Here is a 26,295-nt window from a genome sequence, read left to right as displayed (position 1 = left end):
GCGGCATGCCCCCCACCCTCCCAATATTTTTTTGTATTTAGGCGCACTGGGTATTTAGGTGCTGGGTATTTAGGCTGTATTTAGGCGCCCTTCCATGCAAGTCAAGTGGCCTACACCTTATATCAATGCCTAGCCACGGAACTGCACGACTTCCCCCAAAATAGAACTGCAAAAATGTCCCACACTGAAGATAAGTGACATGATCTAATTGAACCAGAAAATTTGTATACAAATTCTTAGATTGACTTTGAAAACGACATGCCACATATTGTTTGTTAGTATAAATCACATATACCAGAAAATATATAAATTGGCATTTTCAAGGTTCAAAATATCTGAACTTTTTTTTGGGGAAAAGTTGGGGGGGGGGGGAGTTCATAACCCCAGGACCACCGGTGACGCCTAGCCCCCTCAATAATTTTTGCAAGTCGGCGCCCCTGAATGAATCATTACTAAGTTTCAATAAATTTGCTTCAAAAGTTGCCTTTTAGTGTCAACTTGACAATTTTTTGGTTCTTTAAAATAAAGCCACATTCTTTAGTAAATTCATGTTTCTAAACCAGATATTTATTTTAAAAAAATATAAATAAAAACATTTCACAGTAAATAAATCTTTTGATTTAAATGTACTTGTTTACTTATTTGTATATTTTCAAATGCATATAAATTAATAGGTTCGGAAATTCCAGAACATGTTTGAATAATGACACTGAACGTACCAGTGGGTCGCATGGTTTAGTTTTGCGGGCCGTATATTGGGCACTACTGTTTTTGAGCGTGAGAGTTACCCTATTTCTGTATTCTATCGCCTGACTAAAGATTGTTAAAAACCTTCAACAAATTGAGATAAACTCTGACAAATTTTAAAATACAAATTTAGGAGGGATGGAAACGAACTTGGATGCAATGTTTTTTGAGATCGTTCAATTTTGAAATTTAAATAGCACACACACACACACAATACTAAATCACTCAAGATTTCTAATACTCTTTTTAACTACTGTTACTTTTTCCCAGAACATTTTTCCATGACTGAAAATAAATTTCCATGACTTAGACTGAAAATTTCAATTTTCCATGACTTTTCCAGGACTGAAATTTGCTAATTTTTTTTCCATGACTTTCCAGGATTTCCATGACCCGTACGAACCCTGTAAAGCAATCATAGATAACATAATCATTATTTTTCTAATTAAACTGAAATACCTGTCAGTAGCTCTTAAAAGTTTTGGATCAAAGTATCTATAGTCTTCAGTTTCAGGTAATGATTTTATCTCCATTAAAGAATCTACTATCCTTGTAATAGGCAAATTCTGAAAATCAACATAAGTGTTTGTTTAAAAAGTAAAGCTCACTTAATTAATTGAATATTAAAAATAGAGTAACCATGACTAAATAATATATTTTAAAATAGTCTACAGACAAAACTGTTCCTCAGAAATTTACAAAATTTAGTACAGAATATAGTGATGAGAACTTGTTTGAGCAAATAAACAACACATAGCTTCTCTACACATAAGTGTTTGTGTTAAGGTTCTCCTCAAACACCACTTCACAACAGTGCTGGTGTTAACTTCATTTACCATCAGTCGCCACTTTCTTGATCTATGGCCTCCCCGATTCCCAGACTTTATTAATGAGACTTTTTGCGTTTCAATAGTGTGGAATATATATATTTTTCATAACTGATAATGGTTGTTATGACCAAAAAATCCACCCAGAATATTTCTGACTGTATTACTGATAGCAGCTGAATATCGTCGCCTCAGAGCAACACTAAGATATCTAATCCTTGGAATAACACTAAGATATCCCATTGTTGCTTTGAGGCGACAATATAATGGCTGTCATATTGAACTTACTTTGTGGAATATGTTTTTTAAACTATTATTAAAGATGTTAAATGTGCAATTCATTTAAAAAAAAAAAGAATTGCAAAATTTTTGAACTATTTTTTTATTTGCTGAAACAAATTTTCATCTTTTCATTATGATTTGCACAAAACTTCGCAAATTTCTGAGCAATAATTTTGTGTATAGACAACTCTAAAGTAGGATCATTAAAGTGTGGACACTGTGTACTTCAGTTTAATAACTTTATTTCAGGGCTATAATAATATAAAACAATAAGATTTCTATGGAAAAAATTGAATCTTTGAAAACTACTATAAACTATGCAAACACTGAAAACAACAACAGAACAATAAACCTTTAAATATATACTGGGAAACCTCTCGAAGTGGCCATCCTTGTTTAGAGGCCACCCGATAGTGACCATTTTCTCACGGCACGGAATTTTCAGACTATCCGCACAATGTTCAATAAACCCTTAAGAGCAGCTACTAAAATCCCCCTGCACATTAGGGTATTTGCCAGTCTGGGATTCGAAATAGACTGACCACTACTTTTTCATTTCTTTTTTTTTGACTTGAATGTTTTCGTTGAGCAAACTGCTAGGAATTCTCTATATCTTTTTGTGGTGCCTGGTTTTGGTGTGTGCGTGAGAGGGGGGGGGGGCATTTTAAGATATAGACCCGTGTAGGTGTAGACTATTGCCTCGCCAATTGTCTACTTTGGTAATCTGTGAGGACTGATATTTTTTCCCCAGAGAGGAAACAATTTTTAGCTTTTGGAGAAAATTTAAATTTTTACTTACTGAATAATGATTGCAAAAACAAAAAGACTTTTCAGCAGTATTTTGGAATAAGACTATGTTGCTTTTGATATTAGTTGTGATCAGGGCCGTCCAAAGAGCTGACGGCGCCCGGAGTGAAAGTTTCTTGGCGCCCTCCCCAACATACAGAAAAATCAAGTTAGTTATAATATCAGTGCATCATATGCATGAACGCGTCATACTTTCATTTTTTAAAGATTAATGAACAAAACAATCAGAGGGATATGGAAAATACAAATTAAAAAACAAACAATGAATCTGTTTCTAATACTTATAATGCATTAATATCCCTAAAACTTTTCGCAAAATTTAAATGTTTAAAACCTAAATATTTGTCTTGTAAAATATTACCCCACAAGATAAAAAGCTAACAATTAAAACTGAATTAGTTTCTCGTGTCGATCAAACTAAGAACACTAATAAATAATTTGTTGATTATAAATAGAAAATGTATTTATAAAAGTTTATTACATTTTAGTTAAATATCAATGTGGACTCATCCAATGATTCCTTTCAAGAGTTTTTTGGTTTTACTTGGACCAATTTGATACTAATTTTCATATGCTAAAAACAAAAGTGTCATTTTTTCCATCAAATTTTGGTACGTTTCAGGGGAAAGTCCCCCAAATAATCAGTAACGTCGAAAATCACTTAGAATTGCGTTTAGTTGGAGCTTTAATTTCGAAAAATACTGGCCCTAATGTTACAAAATATGACCTTTTTTTAAGACTTGAGATTCAGAAAACATTCGGGCAATGGTCCTCATACTGCCTTTCTTTAATGTCACAAGAATGGATTTTTTAAACAATATTTACAAAAAATTAAGTGGAATAGCCCCTGAATTCAAAACACTGCTTACGTTTTTTGAACCATAATTTTCTAAAATTTTCCAGGGGGCTTCCTATTTCCCTTTCCATAAATCTTGAAAGTTTGTCTAAAATTATGTTTTTGAAACTTCAATTTCAAAAACTTGCAGCGGAGAGGAGGAATTGATTTCAATCTATTTTTTCAAAAAATAGATCGGGGATAATCCCTGAGCTCCATCCCTTACCGTAAAGTCAATAGACATGGCCTATAATCGCGTTTTTAAAGCTTCTATTTATAGAAATTTCCGCTGAGACCCCTATACCTTTTTTCCCCATAGCATCTGCAAAGAAAGTCTAAAATTGCGTTTTTAAAACTAATGGTTTCAAAATTTTGACCTGACCCACTTTTCTATCAATTTGAAAAAAAAAAATCTTTTTTGTCTTTTCAATGTGCACCACATAAACTTGCTTTTCTGGTTACGTCACTGCATGCAGGGGCAAAAAAAAAAAAAAATAAAAATAAAAAAAAAAAAATAAATAAATAAATAAATAAATAAATAAATAAATAATTTTTAAAAAAATGGCGGGAGATGGACAAAAGAGAAGGGGACCTTTTGTTTGATTCTAAATATTTACCATCCCAGAATTTGTATAGATTTGGAGACTGGGAGAGAGGAATAATTTCGGGCACTAGTAAAAAAATAGAGAATTATTGCAATGATTCTCTGTTTTGTGTGTTTATGACTGGGATTCTATGGTACACAAAAGGAGGGGGCGCCTCGCGGTGCCCCCTCATTTCGCGGCGCCCCCAGGGCGGTTGCCCCCCCCCCTCCGTTTGGACGGCCCTGGTTGTGATAAACAAAAGTAAAGTTTTCAACACGGCAAATTTTGGAGAAAATTTATGATATCTTCATTAATTCGAAAGTTATAGATGATGACTGGATTCGAGATTTGCTTTAACAAGTTGAAAATCAATTTGAAAAGAAAAGTAGTTTCTGTAAAATTGTACATGAATACAAACTGAATCATTTTTTATAAAAAGGAGAAATTATAGAATAAAACATTTTTTTTCTTTATTTTCTTTAAAAAATATTAAAAAGTGTTAAATTATGTCATTAGTAGTATGGTTCAAGTTCAATAATGAAAACCCTTAAGAGCAGTCACCCCCTCTGAGCAGCCAGATTTTCATGGATGGAGGGATGGCCGCTTGGAGAGGTTTCACTGTACATATACTTTTAGACTTTTGCAATTAGAAGCTAAAACTAATTAGTAATTTTGATTTTTGAAGACATAAAAAGAAATGCTAAAGTATAAAAACTTACATGTTTTTTGACTACCAGATTTTTTACACCTTCCATTACAAACTGAGATCCATGTGACATCAGTTTTGAGAACATACTAAAAAGTATCGTAAAAGCATAAAATAACATAATTCAAAAGAAAAAAAAAACATATTTATTTTTAGAAAGTTACAAAAAAATAAAAGTACTTCAGCATATCCAGCGTTCCCACTCCAAAATGAAAATTAAAATAAAGCGCTTTAAGAACCTTATTTTTTCTCCAACTAGGGACACAACTTCTTTGTGGTCTTGGTAAATCAGAATATTTTAATATTTTGTAACATTGGACTTCATACCTGGTTCCTGGGGATCACCGTAACATATAGATACAGAAAATAAATAATTAAAATAAAAATGAAAAATTAAGAAAACAGCCTAAACAAATATTAAGAGCCAAAAAAATGCAAAATTTAAGCTTAATGCACAATTGAAATCCTTAAACAATGACTTGAGAACCATCTATAGTGAAGTCAGAACAAACAACGTAAGTAGAGCACAAATTTGTGCTTCACAAATTTGTGCTCTACTTACGTTGTTTGTTCTGACTTTACTATTCAGCACAAAGGTATTTATTTATCTTATCATCTATAGTGGTCTTCAGAAGTATTTTGTGATTTTACAGAGTGGTTCAATATTGTGTAAATTTTCATGACTTGCAGTGCTTCATTAGTCATTATGCTCTGATTTTGTGGGAAAGGGGGGGGGGGGGGGAGGGGGGCTGTTTTCCATTTTAACACTATGTTTAATTTATTTTCACTTTGCAGGTTTTTAAACACTGTTTAAATGTTTTTGTGGTGTATTTTATGCACTTTTGGCAAGGTATCTTGCAAAACCACTCCTTAGCATGGCTTGGCATTAAAAAAAAGCTGCTAAGTCGAAATTCAAACAAAGTCAGGAGTTCTTTCTTCAATAAGGTATCTAGCAAGTAAAATCATAGGTAGACTTGGACCCATAGGCATGGATTTTTTTTAAATATTATTTTCTAGATTGTTTGTAAATGAACCAAAACCAAGAAAAGTTTAAGCGCAGTAACGGTTAAATATAGTATAATAAAACATAAATATTGCATCATTTCAAGAAGCTAATTAGTGTAAAATTTTTACTTTGAATAAAAATTAAATACATTAAAGCATATGTACCTTACGGTTTTAGTACCTCCACTGTACTGATTTGCAGTTTGAGAGATTTTGCTGTAAGATCTAAATAAAAACAAGAGTAAATAAATGAATGAAGCATAAAAACAATATTTTAAAGCATTGGGAAACAGTGAAAACCAAACAATGTGTCACAACAAACTGCTGTGCCAGAACAGGCTATGATTCCCAAACCACCTGTATCGGCATACCAGAGAATGTCTTAGGCTATGACATAGGTCAAATTTTGTTTATTTTTGAGTTCTATTCACGCTTTTGATTTTTCTTTGCCTTTTGCCAAAAGAAGAAGGGGAAAAAAAAAAAAAACACACACACACACACACAGAAAATCTTTTTTCAGGATTTTTGTTGTTTTGATGAAAACTCAGGAGACATTTACTTCATTAGGGAGCTCTGGAGAAGTAATGAAATTTTGGGGGTGTCCCAAAACAAATTGGCAGAGTTGGCAGCTATGAAATAGTTTCAAAACATATATAATACAAATTCTTTACAACACATGGTACTTACTTCCACCTTCTCATATATTTCATAGTCTCACTATCGCATCCAGCATCTTGTAGAGCAGTGACGTATTGATCAACTTCTGCCTAAATAGTAGAAACATTTTTTAAGTAAATAAGTTGCCTCCACAGGGAATTGCATATGTGCAAGAAAATTGTCTTATTGATACCAATATTATAAAGAGAGAGAGCAGATTTTTGTGTTTATATGTTTGAGGTAATCTCCGGAACCACTGCATTTATTTGAAAAATTCCTTCACTGTGTGAAAGGTGCATTCTTACTGAGTGGCATAGGCTATAAATTATGCATATATGTCTTTATACTATTTTTTAAAACTAAGAAGTTCTCTTCGCTACCACTTTATGTTTCGTACTGTTTTGTTCTTATATACGTAAAAACAAACCCCTATTGATCAGCATTCACAACGACAGAATAGTTAAAGGTTCTCCTTAAAACTGAAGGCTGAGGGATGGGCAAATGTGAAAGATAATATCATGATGCCAGCAGGAGAACAGCCAAAACTTTTTCATGTATTTGAGGCTGCAGAATATCGGGTTGGTAACATTCTATTAGCCTAGGTCATTGAAAACCGTTTTGAGTGACATATTGTTACGCATCAAAATTTAATGAAATGAAATATAACTGCGATTTGTTTCGGGAAAATTAGTTTTTAAATTCCATTAATGTAGATAGACAATCCGTGTTTCTGAAAGTAGTAATTTTGCATGCATTCAATTAAGTACATTTAGTTTAGATAATTATTAACTGAAAGAGTAATTGCACACAATTACCGTACTTTCAAAAATAAAAGTTAAAACAACAACGAACAAAAACAGTGTATAGGAAAGAATTTGACAAAGAAGATTTAAAAAAAAAAAAAAAAAAATATTTGCAGAGCTATTCTTTATGATGACCATATTTAAGCATTTAAAAACTATATAATAAACTAATATAGCACACAAATATCCTATCAGAAGGAAATTGCAAAAAAAAAAAAAAAAAAAAAAAAAAAGAAAAAAAAAAGAAAGAAAGAAAGAAATTAAAAGAAAAAAGGGAGGCATATGAAAAAAGCAAGTTCCCGGATGAAGAACAGTACAACAGGTTAAAAGGCATCCCGAGCTTGAGAAAGACTCACCTCTTAGTAGAATATACAATATTCATTCTAATAGCTAATCTGAGCTCGGTCACATAATAAATTTTTGGAATATTTTTTTGGTCCTACTTATTTACAAAGTCGATTAACAGTTAAAGATCCTGCCAACCTATCAAGCAGCATATGAAATACTTGGTCATATAGACGGCGACAAACCTTGGAAACTAACCTTAGTTTAAACATGTAACTTTCTGACTCAGCTCCTAAGCTCAGATAATTACTTACAACTATTTTAATGTTTATGTCAACTTTCAAACCCTATTGCTTTATGGCAAACATTAAAAAAAGTTCTCTTTAAAGACATATTGCAAGGAGAGCGTCAGCAGAAATATTATGTTTGTTGTTCAATGTGAAGCGATATAAAAATTAAAGGCAAAATTTTTGGATGAAACAGACACACAATGGTGGACTTTTGTTTGCCACCCGCCGGAGAAAAACCAAAAAACTTAATTGAAACGTGATCGGTTCATGAAAACCAATAACGTAAATTTATGTTTATCGCCATACCGGGTAGAACTGGAAAAAATTAATAAATTCAGCACTATCAAAATTCAATCAACAGGTTTCTGCGACGTTTTTTTACGGATCTGCAGGGAATTTAATTAGAGGTATAAAAACTGGCCATTCCACATTTAAATATCTCCTACAAAAAGACTCCGTATTTTTAACAAGAAAAAACAGACAATTAGGAAAATTTCTTTAATAGGGCACTCCTCTGGACTTCTCTTCATGCTTCTAAAATTAAAGGCGATATCCTAATAATTTTATTGCTCAACTTTAATTTGTCTAATCTCTTCAATGGAATTCAACCCCAATTTAATTCACTATGGAATAATACGATTTCGAGTATTGTTCTTACTGTACCTGCAGCATATCATTTGGCTCATATTCCTTGCATCCCCATGGTCCCCTTTTTTTTTCTGTTCCAATTTAAGTGATTAGAATTCCCAATGAAAATTTCTTATGTCATTACCATCGTACACCTATACGATACGTAGTGCAACGTTACATACGGAAAGATTGTATTGTTCCGTGGGAATTATATGTTGGTGTCTCTTTATATGGAAATGAAGTGAATCAATTTGTTTCAACCTCATAAAAGTGAAAGAAAAATATTGCTTATGATAAATTTTCAAACTAAATAGTACCTTTATAATATTTTTTTAAGATAGATAGTTTTTTTTAACCCGAACCAGGTCGGGCCGGGCCTCTAGTATGGAATAAATAAGAAATTGGACAGCAATAAATCTTTTTTTTTAATTGTTCAGATTTACTGGATTAAATGGGAATTAATTCTTTTAATTTTGGATTTTTTTACTGTAGTATTTGCAAACAAAACAAAACGAATGTTTATGAAAAGTAAAATATATAGTTGGTAAAGCCTCATAAAGAGGGCACAATTTTTATCATGTGAAAAATACCCTAATTTTTAATAAAGTTTTGAATGTATTGATACATCCTTTTTTCAGAATATAAATTTTTTCCCAAAAAATCCATCATTAATTACGTATGTTTTATTTTTCACATAAAATAAAGGAATTTTGTTTTAGGACAAATTACCTTTTCTTAGTATTATACTCAAATATTTTCAGGACTAAAAAATCACTCATCAAGGATTGCTTTTACATTTGAACAAAGCAATTGCCTGTTTGGTGATATTTTGATAGTTGAAATTTTAACCCTAATTGCAGTGGATTAACCCTAAACTCCAGTAGATAGCATTAATTGTTGACCACTTTCTTGTATTTTCATTTTCCTAAAATTACAGTCTTACCAGTAAAACAGTTAAGTTACTGAATCCAGTTCAGCCTTGTCAGAATAAAGCATTTCCCTGTATGTCAAACATTGCCAAAAAATATTATCAAACTGTAAATAACTTACTGAATTTTTGATGCTTCAACAATGAAATAGTGCCCTTACACATGTTATGGCGCGAGTTTCATTGTTGGTGACATCAACTCAGGTCTGAGTTGCGTATTTGAAACACAGGACATTGATCTACAATGAACCAAATATATTTTTGTAGATTTCCCTCTAGGCTCTTTAATGTGTTTGCTTATACACATATTCAATACATAACTGCTTCAGAAATAACCCTATACATTATATCCAGTGGATCATCTACTTGTTGAAAATTTTAGTGAAATTTACTGGCATAAAAACATATTTACAGTGGAATTTCATTCTTAGTCTAGAAACAAAGCTAAACGAGCATCAACAATAATGATTTAACTATCAAAGTTGAAGAAGATGCCTTACTTCGGATAGAGAAGGCCCACATATAAAGCTCATTAGGAATAAACGAAGTTTGTCAGATGGTAATCCAGCTACAACAAATACACTATATAAGTAAGAACTTTTTCTCTTACATTATTTTTAAAGCAATTTATCAAAAAAAAAAAAACATTTACCTTCAGGATCAGAAATCATGTCCATCAATGATTTTTCCTAAAAAAAACATACCCTTTGAGTAATAAAACATATATATTATACAACACTGATAGATTACATTATTACACTCATACCACAAATATATCACTAGCAAGGAAATGACAACAATTTATAATTTCAGTGATCAACCAAACTGCAATTAAAATATGCTTTCAAAGATTACATATTTCCATTCACACAAAAATAAAACCACAGTAAATTTAATCGAAGGCATACCATTAGTAGTTAAATATCCAAAGGAATCATACTAAAAGGCACGGAATGGTTGACAAAAAATGGTAATTAATAGATTAATTTATTAATGCAAGTTAAATGAAAAATAATAGTGCTTTCTACTAATGTATAAGTGAAAAAAAAAACATAACATAATAACACACATACTTTCAAAAAAATGCAGCAAATAACTATGTTAAGGCTACACTGGAATCATTTGTCAGAGTAAAAAGGGCTCAACATGCAAGAAAGTAATGAATGAACATGCACTAACTAAAAACCAAAATGTGTAAAATTTAGTAATGCCAGTCTTTTGGTTAACATATGCTCACTCAAAGCTTTCTTGTGTTATAAGCATAACAAGAGCAAGAAAATGCAACAACCTTTTGTTCTAAGAAAAAAGTTACTACCCTTTTTCTTCTTTTTTGTTTTAAACTTTTCTATGTGTAAACTATGTTTATTAATTTAATTTTTCACATTAGTTTTACTGCTGTTTGAAAATTTTAATGCTAAATTAAACAGACAAAGCCTGTAAGTACTATATGGTATCAATACAATCATATTAGAAAAATCTTTTTTTCCCCACAGAAACATAAAATAGGGTCTGGTGGGGTAAAGTGGTCATAAAATCGCAGGTTTTCCACTTAGATGGATAATAAATACAATAAATTCTTTAAACACTTGAACTTTTTTTATTGTTATTTTACATTGCATTATTAAAGAACACGGTGCATTGAGTTTCAGGAAAAAAATTATTGATTTAAGTAGTTTTATAACATTTTCTTTTCCCTTTGTATTTATGACCAGTTTATCCCATGGGGTGGGGGAAAGTGGTCACAGCATGGGGTAAAGTGGTCATAGTTAAAAATAGATGCAAAACCGTTACAAATGACCCTAATTTTTGTATATTTAGGTTATTTTTATAGTTGCAAGTATATATACGAGTATATGTGGGTATACACGAGTATACTATATGTGTCATGTAGACATGAGTAAACATGTTCATATATGAATAGATAAAAGTATACATCAGATACATGCATGCACGTGCCTACTTAAGTATATACGTGTATACATGAGTATATGAGCATGTATACTTGATTACCTATAGGAGTGAATACGTGGTCTATACTAGTATATACGTGTCACATGTATATGCGAGTATATACGCATATAAACGAACATCATATGCGTGTTTGCACGTATCTCGAGTATATACGTGCATACCTGAGTATATATGTCTATAGTCGATGCATATATAAGTGTGCATACATACTTATACGAGTTCGAGTATATACGAGTTAATTCGTGGATATATCCAGTGCGTGTTTGTACGTGTCTACTCACGTGTGTTATATATGAAAGCACGAGTATATACGTATGTTTAGGTGTAAACACGATTATATACCTGTTAGACATATATACGTGCATTTACGTGTATACACCAGTACATGTATCTTTGTATATCCACGAGTATATCCGCTAATGTACATTAATGCTTACAGAATGAATCCAAGATCTTGAGCAAAATCTAAGTGGTGTGAAAGGGGAGGATAAGAAGCAAAGAATCATAAGGAACTTGTTTCGCTGACACGCTACATGCATACAAGGTCAGAAACTGATGCTAGCAAAACAGGTCACAGAATTGTTACACAAAGATGATCTTAGCGGACAATTTAGTTTTTAAGAAATATTTAGAGCAGTTGTTGACAGTTACTGCCTGTAGTAGCTCTAATACACGCATCGCAACAAAGGCGCAGCGACTGATAAAATTTTTCAAAAGTCTCGTAATTGCAACAGAGTGATTGCAATGCATGTATTAAAGCTGCCGGTTGCAAATTTCCTCAATCACTTTAAAACTTTCTTAAAACCTAAAATGTTGTGTAAAATTATCTTTGTGTAATAAATTTGTGACCTGTTTTGCATCCATCAGTTTCTGGCTTTGCGTGCATGTAGCGCGTCAGCATTGAGTTTGTGTCCATATGTTTCTTATGATTCTTGCTCTTATCCTCCCTTCTAATACCTTTTAATAATTTACCCAAGAGTTTAGACTCACCCTGTATATCATATGTTTGTATGTAAGACTCTACTTGAGTACGTACGCGTATATACGTGTCTCCCTGAGTATAGAAGTGTTCGTATATATACGAGCAGAAGCGGGTATATACGTGTATAGTCGAATGTATATCTGCATATAGATAAAAAATACTTGCAGATACCCAAATACGTGTTTATTGGTGCATTTATGTGAATGCGTATATATACGTGCCTACACGAGTATATGCGTATACATACGCATATACTCATATATTTAACCCTGTTTATTTTAAAAACAATACATATTAAGTAAAATTAATATTTAATTTATATCTGCCTTATACTTAACGATTAAGTGACATTAGAATAACAATATTCCTTAAGCCTAATATTATGACCACTTTACCCCATCTTACTTAAATTGTTCTAAAAAATTATCTAAAAGAGATTCAGCTAACTGCTAATGAGAACGAGTTCTTGAGACATGTAGGAAGCTTCCTATGCAGTCAATCTGTTCATAATTCTAACAAACAAAATTTCCCAAGGAAATTAAAAGAGGTGTTTAGATTTAAAAACTTTTCATATTTGCACAAAATATTTCTTTTTACCAAATAAAATTTTGCCATTTGTAAAATTTTGTATTTAAAATGTAGTTTCTAAATGCACTACTCTAAAATAAAATTTTCACATTCATTCGAACATTAATTTCCAAGCTATAGCCATTTATTTAAATTATGACCACTTTATTCCATTGACCACTTTCCCCCACCAGACCCTATGAGATTCTGCTAGCATATTGGGCTACAAGATACTTTGAGAAAGTATTAAAAATATGAAGTAAAAGCGTTTACTGCAAGTCTATGCTGTTAATAATCAGTAAGGTTCTATGAGCTCCAAAATATAATTCTGGCTCTATTAGGTTAAGCAAAACTAAATTTAAAAAATCATTTCTTATTATTTTTTTTCAATAACAACATTTTTGCAGAAGGCCCCCCCCCCCCATCTTTTGTGTACATGAAAAATTAGTAACAAAAGTTGTTTTAAGACATCTCATGACAGATTTAAGAATGTAAACTGAAGTGAAAGTTCTATTATTTTCATAATGTGTCTGCTCATTTCATTGAATTTTTAATAGAATTTGATGCATACCAGGGCTCTCCAACCTACGGCCCGCAAGCCTATTTTTCCTGGCCCGCGTGAAGCTAACAAACTGAAGACATTTTTTTGAAAAATTTGATAATATATTTCGTTTTAAACATTTTAAAAGAAGATTAATTCAAGAGAATCTCAAAAACCAACACTAAGCATGATCGTAGCCAGAGAGAGATAGGAAGAGACAACTGCCTCTCCCTAGAGGAGGAGACTCATTTTCCTTCCTAAAATCACCATCAAAGATAATTTAAAATAGCATATTTGTGGCTTCACTTCCAAAAATGTCTGGAGGGTAGTCGCTTAACTGTTCTTTTCTCCTCATTTGACCAAAAATATCCTTAAATGATGTTTTAGTGGTTTTAGTGTGTAGTAGGTTTTCATTTCGAATGATTTCCTGGGAAAGATTCCAATGTGCTATTTCCAAATGTCTCAACATATATAGATTAAAATTGCATTTTTTAAGCTTCATTATCAAAAAAATGTCTGGGACAGCTCCTGAATTCTGACCATTCTTTGAACACCATCAAAGATCTCCTGAAATGTATTTCTAGGACTTCATTCCCAAAAAGTTTTAAAGAGAGGATCTGAACCTTTTTCATTTCCTTAACATCACAAATCACCAAAAATAATCTAAAATTGCATTTTCGAAAGTAAGTAAGGACAAAAAATATTTGACTTCATCAAATATAACTAAAATTGACTTCATTTTTGAAAAATAATTTGAGGGAGAGAATTGCTATTTCTCTTTCCCTTAATTTGACTAAAATTGCATGAAAATGAGAATTTTGATGTGAGTTTTGAAAATTTCTTCTGAGGCAGACATTGAAATTTGTCCCCTCACTATCACCGAAAATTGACTAAAACTGCGTTTTTAAGACTTACATTTTGAAAAATTTCCGAGGTATATCGCTCGATCTCCTCATCTCTGCCCTTTGGCTTATTCAAATTAATAAAATTCTTGGGGGAGGGGGGGGGGGGGAGCTAAATACTCTGAACTGAAATAGTGTTGGATTCATGGGCGGATTTATGGGGGGGGGGGCAATGCCCCCCCAGTTTTGGGAGGACTTTATGTAGTAACAACATTTTCCAAAAATTAAAAAAAATCATTTTTTCGTTTTTGAATAGTTTAGAAGAGCATGGGTGGACTTATAATAGGGATGGGAAAGGGGGCAATGCCCCCCAGTTTTGGGAGGAGTTTATATAGTAACAACTTATCTTCCAAAATCTTATAACAAAAAAAAATCATGATTTTTTTCTTTTTTGAATAGTTCAATTAAAATGAAGAGAATAGCGAATGTCCTTTTATGAAGGGAGAAAAGAAAAAGAGAAAAACCGAACATTAAATACAAATAGTACAGCTGTCACTGGATACTGAAAATTAGTCTAAATTAACTATTTTGGACTGAAAACCTTTAGGGCAAGTATATGAATGAAAATATCTAATGAAAATAGGCTAAACGAGCTATGCATTCAAGCTGCAACACTTATAATAATTGACGTTTGGGACCCTCCCCTTCTCCCTCCCCAATTTGCGCTAACAGAACGATCTACTCGTTACGATGTGTTTTCTCTCTTTTCAGAATGTTTACTTTTAATTTGTCATTTCAAAAACTAGATATTTTGGGTTGTTACAGACGAAAGATTTTGAAGAACCTTCTGGATTCACATGTTCAAATGAAATTGGCTGATTTGAAATGTATGCTATTGCAAAAGAAGTACATAGCTAAAAGGTATTTGTACAGCAAAATACTATCAAATGTAACAGTTAACACCTTACTCAACGAATGTATGTAACAATGAAACAAAAAACTGGAAAATTTGTCCAACCATTGAACAAACAGAACGTTAAATCACAGTAAACAATGCGTTGGTTTTTTAGGTGAAAAAAATAGGAATTTCAATCCCTAGCAGTTCAAAACTAAATTTCTGATTTTCCAAAATCATACATTGTAAGGAAAACGTCTGAATAAAAGAAAAAGTGAGGGAGATATAGTTCCGGCATGAAAGTTTTGCACAACTCTTGTAAGATCGCATTATTACCTGATGAAATGTTTTTATAACTGTGTTTTCTTTATTTTTTAAAGAAAAAAATTTGTATATATGAAACTAATAGTTAGAACTGTACTTCATGCGCTTCGAAAATTTTCAGCTTTTTTTTTTTTTTTTTTGAGAAAGAAAAGTAAATACTATCGCAAAGTGAATAAACTTTCGTTATCTGAACGTTCTGATTAATTGAATCTTTTTACTTAGAGGGAAAGTACTATTTTCCTTACTTTCTAAATCCTTTTTAGAAATTAAATTAAGTCATAATCATCTAAGTTTAAATGAGACATTTATTGTCATTATTGAAATCTGAGTAATTCAGTCATCAAAAGTTTTGGAAAAATTTGCTGAAATTTGATAAAAACCTTACAGTGATTGGTAAAATCTTAAAAATCCTTTAACCGTAAAAACTGACGAATTTTTGTTACAGTTACAAAAAATCAAACAAAAATCTGCAGGTAAGAGTGAATTACATGCAGGGCCATATTTGCCTATAAGATAAACAAGCTATAACTTAGGACCCCTGCTTTGAAGTGGTCCCCTAACTCCCAAAAAATTGTGATTCGTTCCTTTAAAAAATGGAAAGTGCTTGAAAAACTAATTTCATTTTCAAGTACTTGAAAACCTTGAATATTTGGAAATGTGTGGCTACAAACCTTAAATTTTAAAATTTCTAACAAATTGTAGGGGGAGGAATGCCAATATGTGTCAAATTCAGCTCCTTGCTACATCCTGCATCAAAAATGTAAAAATTATGATTCTCGCGTTTGTAACATATTATTTGAAATAAATTTTTGTGACTCACATACTTCACATCTTGCTATTTATTTATTCCCGAATGCAGAATTTTGGAAATTCTTTTGTACTGATTGCTTTAATCTTACTTTTACTGCTTATTGTTAATCTGTTTAGCCCGGGGAAAAAATGATACACTACCCCTATTCCTTTTCATTTTCTGTACTACTTATAATTTAAAAAAAATTGTGATGAGAAATTAAAAAAAAAATTATTTTTTCTTTTAAACTTAAAATAGCCGTTTCTTACAAAGAACAATACTGTACAACTGTATAATCTACTACTCAATTTCAGAGACTGGAAAATGCAAATTATCGATAGGTTCGAAAATCCCTGAAAAGAATTGGCGCAGTATAGCCTATCAAGGCTCTTGAGCCAAAAATCCAATCTAACCAACCAAACCTTGAAAATAATTGACAAGTCTTTGAAACTCCTAAGCAAAGTGTGCTTTAATTTTATTTCTTATCAAATGTATAAATTAAGAATTGTTCAAATGGGTAGTATGTTACTCTCTTGATACCTATTCTCTAAATCTGTGCACCATTTCTTTTTAAGTATTAACTTGCATCACAAAGCACTTTTAAAGCATAAGACTTAAAAAAATATATTTGCCTATTATTTCCAATTAATCCTTATAAGACATAAAAATGCAGAATTTTATATCCATTTTATATAATTTCCTCCGGGGGAGTAACCCCCCGGCCCCCTAAAATTAGAGATTCTATATCCCACTTAAAAGGGAGCCCTGCGTCACTCTATTAATACCAGCCCCCTCTCTTTTAAGGTCAATTCAAAAAGGACAGCATACAGTAATGAAACACAGTACTGAACACAGTACACACACAGTAATGAAAACAACACATAAAAAAGTAAAGAATAGCCTTATGCATCACAGAAAATAGACAGAAACGTGGGAAAGTGGGGGGGGGGGGAGGGCAATTAAAAATGTTGCTCCAAAAAAAAATCCTGACCCCCCAGGAACTCAGTCCTAAGACCCGCCTATGGTTGGATTGGTGGCCTGTCTTGCCTCTAAAAACTTACAATGTGGCCCTTGAGCAAAAAAGGTTTGGCACCCTGGATGTATACTATAAGAGATCCGAATTGAAAAAAAAAAGAGGATTCTTAACTTTTAATTTACTTTATGATGAAAAGTGACTTACCAATGTTGCTTTGCCCATGATTTTTTCTTCAATTTCAAAGTATACATCTAATTTGCGACTCTGAGAGAGACAACATAAATTCATAAAACAGTCTAGAGCTTTTGTGAACAAAAAAAAAAAAAAAAAAAGCAAGATATTTTACCTTAATATGATCTAAAATTGCTGTAGCAATAGTCATATGCATATCAATTATTCTCTTTTTTTCAAGAAGTTCAGGAAGAGAACTAAGAATGTGAAAAAGAATTAAAAGTGAAGGTGCATAAAAGCTATAAAATCATATTTCTAAAGCACTCTCAATTATACTAACTGAACCTGCACAGAATATACCTGTGCTCTATTCTTCAGAATTAAACATATCTATACATTATAAGACAATATACAATATTAACAACAGTAAAATTATAGATATGAATTTCTTGGCAGGTCGGCTTGTTGTTACGTGAGCCTATACAATGACAAAAAACTGCAGTACTACTAGAAAATTTCCAGGAACCTGGACTTCTATAAAAGTTTAAAGTGACAATAGTTTCTCCTTAAGTCTCACAATTTTATCTAAGATGAAGCTGTGTCGCTACTGGAAAAGCTTATGGGATCCCAATTTCCAAGAGGTTTTCTAGTAGCACTGCAGTTTTTTAATTTTTATTTTTACAGTGCAGTTCATATAAAAGATAAAACTTTTGAGATTGCATGTGCATATATATGCCTTTAGAGCAAAATCTACTTTTCTACACTTTGTTTTAGAATTGATTGGGTTGGGAAAGTGGTATTTTCCAATTGGAAGTGTAGAAAACACAGGCGAAACACAATATAATTAATGCTGGATTAGCATTCTTTACAAGTGCAATGTAGTAAAGTCCTTTCCTCCATTCTTGATTTTTAAGCTTGTAAACATTTTTCATTGCAAGTTTTTACTTTATTTATGTTTTTCAAAGAAAAGAAGGAATTTTTGTAGATTCAAGATTTTAACATAATATTTATTAGCATTTTCAAACAAGGATGAATTTTTAAATATAAATTTTATTGCTACAGCACATTAATTTCTCCACAGAAAAGGTTGAATTTTGCTTAATAGGAACCTGAATCAGGGTTCATACCCTTTAGGCAGAAAAAAAATTCAAGCACTTTTCAAGTACTTTTCAAGGTAAAAAAATTTTGTTTTCAAGGCAATATCATAAATTTGTACTAAAAATATTGTATGCAGATTTCATTTACTACAAACACATAGAAATAAGGCAATAATACAAAAAAGTATAGGGAAACAAAATTGCTTTTTCTACAACGAGAGACGCTTTGATGAAAGATCTACTGCGTTGAAAGTTTTTCTGAAAATGTTTGAAAAATTTGGTCATAAAGAGAAGCAGATACCAAGAGGTTTAATTTTGAGGTTTTTCAAAGATTGCAGCAGTCAGAGGTTTGTATATTTTCTAGAATCAGCAAATTAATACTTTAAAAAAAAACCTTTCATAAGTGCTTTTAACTTTTATGGGAAGAAACTAAAATACCCAAGTTCAATGGCATTGCCAGAGAGGAGTTTTTGAAGTCACTCCCCCCCCCCCCCCCCCGGTTTCAACATTTATTTCCAATAGCTATAAAGTGGTTTATTACAATATGAGGGCGGTTAGGACAAAAACACTAACGAGAAAGTTATTTCATGTGCCCTATTAAGTTCTAAAAATATTAGGTTTGCAAATCATTTATAAGTATGTAAATCAATTATTCGTATGTATTTATTAGATGTTCAGCCAATAAGGCATTTCAACTGTCCTTGAGTAAATTTAAAAATTAGGAAGTAAGATAAGTTGATGAAAGTCCACAGTCCAGTCTCTACACCTCAAAATATATAAAAGCAGCTTAAGCAGTGATAAATACTCTGAATGTAAACTTGAGCCTATTCAGCTTTCATTGATAAACTTGCAATAGACAATAAATGTGCAAGTTCAGATTTATAGAGCCATATTTCGAAATTGAATAGATTCACAAGAAGTTGACATATATTATGACAAAAGTAGTTTTATTTTGGGAAAAAAAAGGGTTATTGTTGAAATTAGAATTTAAATTTAGAAAGGCAATAATATTCAGGTGTAATTGTAATTTGTGAGTTCATAAAAAATTACCTGAAAGTTTCAAAGAGCAAAATGGGGCAAGGGGGGTGGGGAATAATTTTTAAAACTAAGACCCTGTTACTTGAATATACATATGTACAACAATAACTTTTGCTATGCATACAATTCATAAAATAGTTTATTAAGTCAAAATATTCTGCATAGAAATACCATGCCCAGTGCCTGTTGATAACCAGCAGCAGGCACTGGGCCTAGCTAGGCTGGTACTGGTCAATTTATTAGATCCAAATGAAGATGAATGACCCTCCTTAAGCTATCTACCCTTTTGCTGATTAAAGCCTCTTTCAGTAAGCTCCAAGTACCCACAACCTTAATAAAGTAGTAATTTTGAACATTTGAGGAAAAGGGGAAAATTGGAGATATAGGGAGGTAAAAGCATAAAAACGAGCACTACTGGATTTCATGTGAATAATCATAACACAACCACTCCTGTTATACACCTTATTTATTTTAGCAGACATAAAAAAAATGATGTACTTATAAATAAAATTATATAAATCAACTTTATATTTAAAATACAATCTTTAAGTTAATTTGTTAGGTGCTCAACTGCTGAAATTTAATTTTTTTTTTTTTAAATCTGTTATGACCAAAAATTAGGTAAAGATAATCATTCAAAATTGCAAAAATAAATAAGCAAATAATTAAACAAGACCAAGGTAATAAATTCTTTAACTCTTTAGTTATTAAAATAAAAAATAAAATAAGCTAATCTGATGTAGCAGTGTCAAAATAACTACTAATTGCCAAACACATAAAAATATTTACAAAATGCAAAGGGATTGAAATCTCAAACAAGGGAAGCAAATTTTCGCGAATTAAGTTTAATGTTGTCATGTTTCCCATAAAATAAACTTATATTTTACTGAAATTAAACATAAAATATGCTAATCTACGGTAGCAAATATGAAAATAACATCCGATTAGTGAATATATTTAAATATTTGCAAGATGCAAAAAGATTGAAATTTCAAACACGAGAAGCAATTTTTCGCAAAGTCTGAGCTCGTTCGACGTGGCATGTTTCCCATGAAATAAATTTATTTGTTTTTTATTAAAATTAAACAAAAAATATACTAATCTAAGGTAGCATATGCGAAACTAACATTTGATTAGCCAAAATATTTAAATATTTGCAGGATGCAAAAAGATTGAAATTTCAAACACAAGAGCAATTTTCCGCGAAACCCGAGTAAGTTCAATGTTGTCATGGTTTCCAAATTAATTTCTTTGTTAATTAATGAAATTAAACAAAAAATAAACTAATCTAAGGTACCATATGTCAAAATATCTTTCGGTTGTAAAAAATATCAAAATATTTACAAGATGCAAAAGGATTGAAATCCCAAACACGGAAGCAATTTTTCGCGATGTTGCATACTGAACACATGTTCAGAAAATTGCATTGGTGAAATACTTTTTTAAAACTTCTAAGCACAATTCGTTGATTTTTGAGAGAATTTAAGCACTAAGAAACTTTTTCAAGGTTTTAAAACTTTTTCAAGGTTTTCAAGCACTTGAAAATGAACTTTTTTTTTTCAAGCACTTTTCAAGGTTTTTCAAGGGCGTACGAACCCTGTGAATTTATTTGATTTCTGCTGGCATTTATTAAAATTCTAGCTGACTTACCTCACAGCAGATGTTAATTTAGCAGTATTATCAGTCACAGAATTAATTATTTCATCATTGGAGCTATCAGCATCTAAACCCTGAAAGAAGGAATTTGTATTCATTATCAAATACTGAATATTATACTACTAAAAACTAGATGTTTCTATATATTTATGTATGTCTAACTTTTCCCAAACGCCAGAGAACTAACGATCCAACCAGGTATTAATAGATTTGTAATTTTTTAGACATCATGTTTGTTTTTCTAAGGCTTCAATCAGCAGTGATATCAATTAAAAAGTATATTCTCAGTGACGTTTCCTTCAGTAAAAATTATCAATTGTCTGCTGCTGCAATCGTGCCAAAGTTGTTTGAAAGAAAACAAACTTACAGAACACTTGATCGAAAAGCAATAGTTCTTGGTTCAAGCAGTAAGTTTGATGTATGGTGTGGAAAAAATGTGGTTAGTAAATGCATTGCTGATTCAGGAGTACCCAAGTGGGGCGTCATGGCCCAGGCTGTGCCATTGAAATCTTCATGGTTTTTTTTTTTTTGTGTGTGTGTGTGTGGGGGGGGGGGGGGCTTTGTGATACTTGAGGGGGGTGCCCTATTGCTCGAGGGGAATGGGTTTCCCTGTGCTGATTAATTTATGTTCTGCAGTATGTGGTAAAACTGTAATAGATTATTTTAACACTTTAATGCAATACAACATATAAATGCAATATACAATTATCCAAATGCCTGAAGTATAATAATGATCTGAATAGCTCAAAGTTTAAATATTTATTTGATGCAATTAGTGTTCTTTTATAATATATATATATATATATATATATATATATATATATATATATATATATATATATATATATATATATATATATATATATATATATATATAATGGTTACCATAGCTGCTTTTAATCTTTTCACTTCTTCTTCAGATGATCTATATGAATCTAGCTCTTCTTGAACAGCCTCAGCAACAATGGGAAAAGGACTAAAAGAAACAATAAAAGCATCAAATAGTTTTTTAAATAACAGATATGCATTAACAGCAACATTCTTAAACAACTGCTTTTTGAGTATTAACTTAAAGTAAGACCACTAAAATTTAGGTCAACCACATGCCTTTTTTCTCAATTAAAGAGAACCATCATGGTTAATACTTCATGCCAATTGTGCATGCCAAATTTTGCTTGAATACCATTACTAAACCTAATAGTAATAATTAGGTTTAACTTTAAGTACTTTCTAGGTGATTAACAAAAAGTTCAGTTCTTAAACACTTGAATTCTATCCACATTTTATTGGAATTTGGCACAATTTAACAAATTTCAGAAGCATGTTAAGTTTCTCCATGCATGTTGATGTTTAAAGTAATTTATAAAATACTAATAATCTCTCTCATACAAAACTAAGTTTAACAAACAAATAAATAAATATATCAGGAGTGAGTTTTTAAGTTGCTCAGTACCAGAATGCTAATTAATTTAATGTGAAAAAGGAATTAATTTTTCCAGAAAAGCAGTACCAAAACGGCATTCCGGCATTAAACGATCTCTTATATATATATATATATGTATATATAAATGACAGAGATGAAGTCAGTACTCTTCAGCAGTGGAAACTTCATCCTATGGTCGAAAGACCAAAAATTTTAATACTAAAACTAAGAATAGGATGTAAAATTCCGAAAAAGTCAACATTCATGAATACATTGGGCAAAAGCACCACATGTGAAAAATGAATGCAGATTTTTAGAATTAGGACCTAAAACTAAGCACTGGGGTTTTGTCCTACATAGGTAAGTCTTTTGATTTTTGCTGGCGGTACGGTGGAGGGACATTATTGATAGCCTTGGCTTCTAATGTCCGAGACGAAACCCCAGTGCTTAGTTTTAGGTGCTAATTCCAAAAATCTGCATTCATTTTTCACATGTGGAGTTTTTGCCCAATGTATTCATGAATGTTGACTTTTTTGGAATTGGACATCCTATTCTTAGTTTTAGTATTAAAATTTTTGGTCTTTTGACCATAGGATGAAGTTTTCACTGCTGAAGAGTACTGGCTTCATCTCTGTCATTTATCTGTGTTGTAACTTTGTTTGTTTATTGTTCTATTGATGTTTATATTTACCTGGTTTATTTGTTTGCTTGCTTTGCGCATCCTTGGGCTTCTGGTTTATGGTACACTAATCTTTTTCTATTAATACGTTTTTAATATATATATACATGTAATCAGGATTTGAAATAGAGTGCGGGATTGAGCGAAACGCGCACAAAATCGGTAAATCCCGCGCAATCCAAAGGTCCGTGCGGGATTCCCCCCCCCCCCCCCCCCCCCGTAAATTCTTAAACTCGATAGTGAACCTCCTACTGGGAAAGCGGAGAAGATAAAAAAAATTTCAAAATCCATTTTTATTTTGGAAAGATGGAAAAAAATTCATAAAGCGTCTGTCAATTCAAAGCAATGCATGTTACATCGACGAATTCCGATCCACCGACATCAAGCGATTCCGATCCTCCGACATTAACTGATTCCAATCCGCTGACATTAACCGATTCGGATCCACCGACGTCAAGCGATTCCGATCCTCCGGCATCAAGCGATTCCGATCCGCCGACATTAACCGATTCTGATCCGTCGACATCAACCGATTCCGATCCACCGGTCGAAATGCGATTCGAAAGCTGTTGGAAACGACAGTCCGTTTTCGAAAGGAATAGGCAATTTTTTACTTTAACTTTTTGATCGTCAGAAAAAGTCTTTGTGCAGTAGAAATATAGTTCTAAACAATGAGGACCAAACCCTATTTGAAAAATTAGATCCAGAAAATGGTCTATTTAAAAAAAATAATTGAGTGTATGTGTATGTTACTTAGTTGTAAAATATTTTATTAAAAATGAAATAATAAAATAAAATTGCAAAATTACTGAATAATTATTTGAAAATGGGGTTGATATTACACTAAAAAATTATAATTTAAAAATGAATAAATAGAAAAATTAAATAAAAATGAATTATAAAAAAATTCTAAAAAATTTTTCAGAACTTATAAAAAATTCTCCCCCAGATTCCAAAAATCCCCCCTGGAATCTGAAGTAAAAGGGGACATTCCCCCCTAGAAATTGAACCCTATTTCAACCCCTGCATGTAATCATGTGTATATGAAATGTATATGGTTTTACCTTCCTTTATATTGCATCCAGAATTTATCAGAGGGGTTTAAATCAAATGTCTTGGTTTTTTTCCTAGGTCTTGCACCTAAGTGACTAGTTTTCTCAGTTGTTTCCTCAATAGTTACTCGATTTAACTGAAGATCCTACGTAAATGGAGAACAAATATCAAATCAATTAAAATCAGTAATCAATAAATATCAGATCAATCATATTGATCAATCAAACTCAGATGCTGAATTAAGTAAATAATTAAACATTTCCAACACTTTAAAATTTCAAAGCATTTCTCAGCACATATGATAAAGTTACAAGATCAAATACATAAGATTGTTTTTTATAGGTATACTAGCAGTACCCACCGGCGATGCCCATGCTAAGAATTTAAAGGAATTCCGTTGAGTAAAAAAATCCAAGACCCCCCCCCTTTGTAAAATAATCATTTTTCAAAAAAACATTTTAAACTATTTTTGGAATTTAAAACAATTTGACAAAACAATTAAAAAGATTCACAGAAGCCTTAAAACGGAAAATAATTGTCCAATTGTATAGTTCATCGCTTAACGCGCCAAGGTTCCACGCTAACATAACCCTGCTCTTTAGCGAATGATGCGCTTTTTATCAGCAATTTGAAATGTTTCAACAAATAACCAAAACAGACATCAAATAGTATCTTTCAAATGTAAAATAATTGCACAACTCTATTGTTTGTTGTCAAACTCGGCAAGAGACTACGCTACTGTAACACAGCTCTTAGTGAGCAAAGCAAACTCCGATTGATTAGCTATCCAATCTGTCTAACGAAAAAAGAAAAAAAAATCCTGAGGAATATTTGAAAATTGTCGTCAGAAAAAAGTTGCATTTCATTCGGTTAAAAACAAACAAAGGTTTCTTTGGAATTCAAAACAATTCACCAAAACATTGAATCACATTTACAGTTGCTTTAAAACTTAAAATAATTTCCCAACTATTGTTATGCCTAACTTGCCAAACGACCGCGATACCGGATTTTTTTTTTGCGATTAAAAAAGTTTCGCAAAATGAACGAAAAAGGCGTCAAATTACATTAACAGTAGCTTTCAAAAGTAAAAAATTCCTCAAAGCTATGTTTATCGCCAAACTCGCCAAGTGACCCCGCTGCCATAACCCAACCGATTAGTGAGTGATGCAAACTCTGATCAATTAGCAGCATGATCAAAGAAAAAAAGTTCCATGATTAAAAGGAATCCCCCTCCCCCCCCCCTCTGATGTAAAATAATCAATTTATTTTACTAAAATGTGCAAAGATCCTTTAGAGATACCTTTAGAGCCTTTAGAGAAAATTGCAAATAATAGCTGAAAACAATTATTTGCAATTTTAATGTTTGCCAAAAAAACAAAATATTTGTCAAAATTACATTAACAGTAGCTTTTAAATTGTAAAAAAATCCTGCAATTCTATTGCTTATCACCAAACTTGCCAACCAACCGAGCTACAGTAACCCATCCAATTAGCGAGCGAAGCGAACTCCGACCGATTAGCGATCCAATGTTTTTAACAAAAATGTTTAAACGAAAATTACCCAGCAGAAAAACAACATAATTAAAAAACATAGTACATCTACTACGAAATGGAAATCTTGTATCCCGTACCCCGTAAAATGTAAGAAAATTTGAAAAATATGCTTACATCATCGTCATGTCAACTCCGTCTTTACTAATTTCTATTTTAATGGAACGTTCGCTTTTATTTATGACTCGATTTAATCATTTAGCAAATAATTTTACATGTTAATGGATCATTTAAAGTCTATTTTCCGAATTACTGGGATTTTTCATTTGGCGGACTTTTTACTTTAAATGGCTTGGTTTAATTTATTAGAAAATTACATTTCATTTTATTAGTTTTGTTTCAATCCTTGTTTT

The 26,295-nt window shown here is 31.8% G+C and overlaps 1 protein-coding gene across 1 annotated transcript in view; it reads right to left on the bottom strand.

The window, feature by feature from the left end:
- The window catches only part of LOC129235253 (sec1 family domain-containing protein 1-like), an 89,682-nt gene that overhangs the window by 13,810 nt on the left and 49,577 nt on the right, over positions 1-26,295 (bottom strand). Inside the window, exons 11-21 of the mRNA XM_054868963.1 lie at positions 24,403-24,536; positions 22,122-22,212; positions 21,231-21,310; positions 17,621-17,702; positions 17,479-17,538; positions 10,039-10,075; positions 9,887-9,954; positions 6,481-6,560; positions 5,959-6,018; positions 4,802-4,877; positions 1,207-1,313 (exon numbers count right to left, since the gene is read on the bottom strand). Coding sequence (XP_054724938.1) covers positions 1,207-1,313; positions 4,802-4,877; positions 5,959-6,018; positions 6,481-6,560; positions 9,887-9,954; positions 10,039-10,075; positions 17,479-17,538; positions 17,621-17,702; positions 21,231-21,310; positions 22,122-22,212; positions 24,403-24,536 — 875 coding nt within the window. The remainder of the gene's footprint in view (positions 1-1,206; positions 1,314-4,801; positions 4,878-5,958; positions 6,019-6,480; positions 6,561-9,886; positions 9,955-10,038; positions 10,076-17,478; positions 17,539-17,620; positions 17,703-21,230; positions 21,311-22,121; positions 22,213-24,402; positions 24,537-26,295) is intronic.

This window comes from Uloborus diversus, chromosome 2 (assembly GCF_026930045.1).
Source record: "Uloborus diversus isolate 005 chromosome 2, Udiv.v.3.1, whole genome shotgun sequence".
NCBI lineage: Eukaryota > Metazoa > Arthropoda > Arachnida > Araneae > Uloboridae > Uloborus > Uloborus diversus.
Note: the sequence above shows the minus strand (reverse complement) of the source record. Positions and strands in the feature narration are given on the sequence as shown.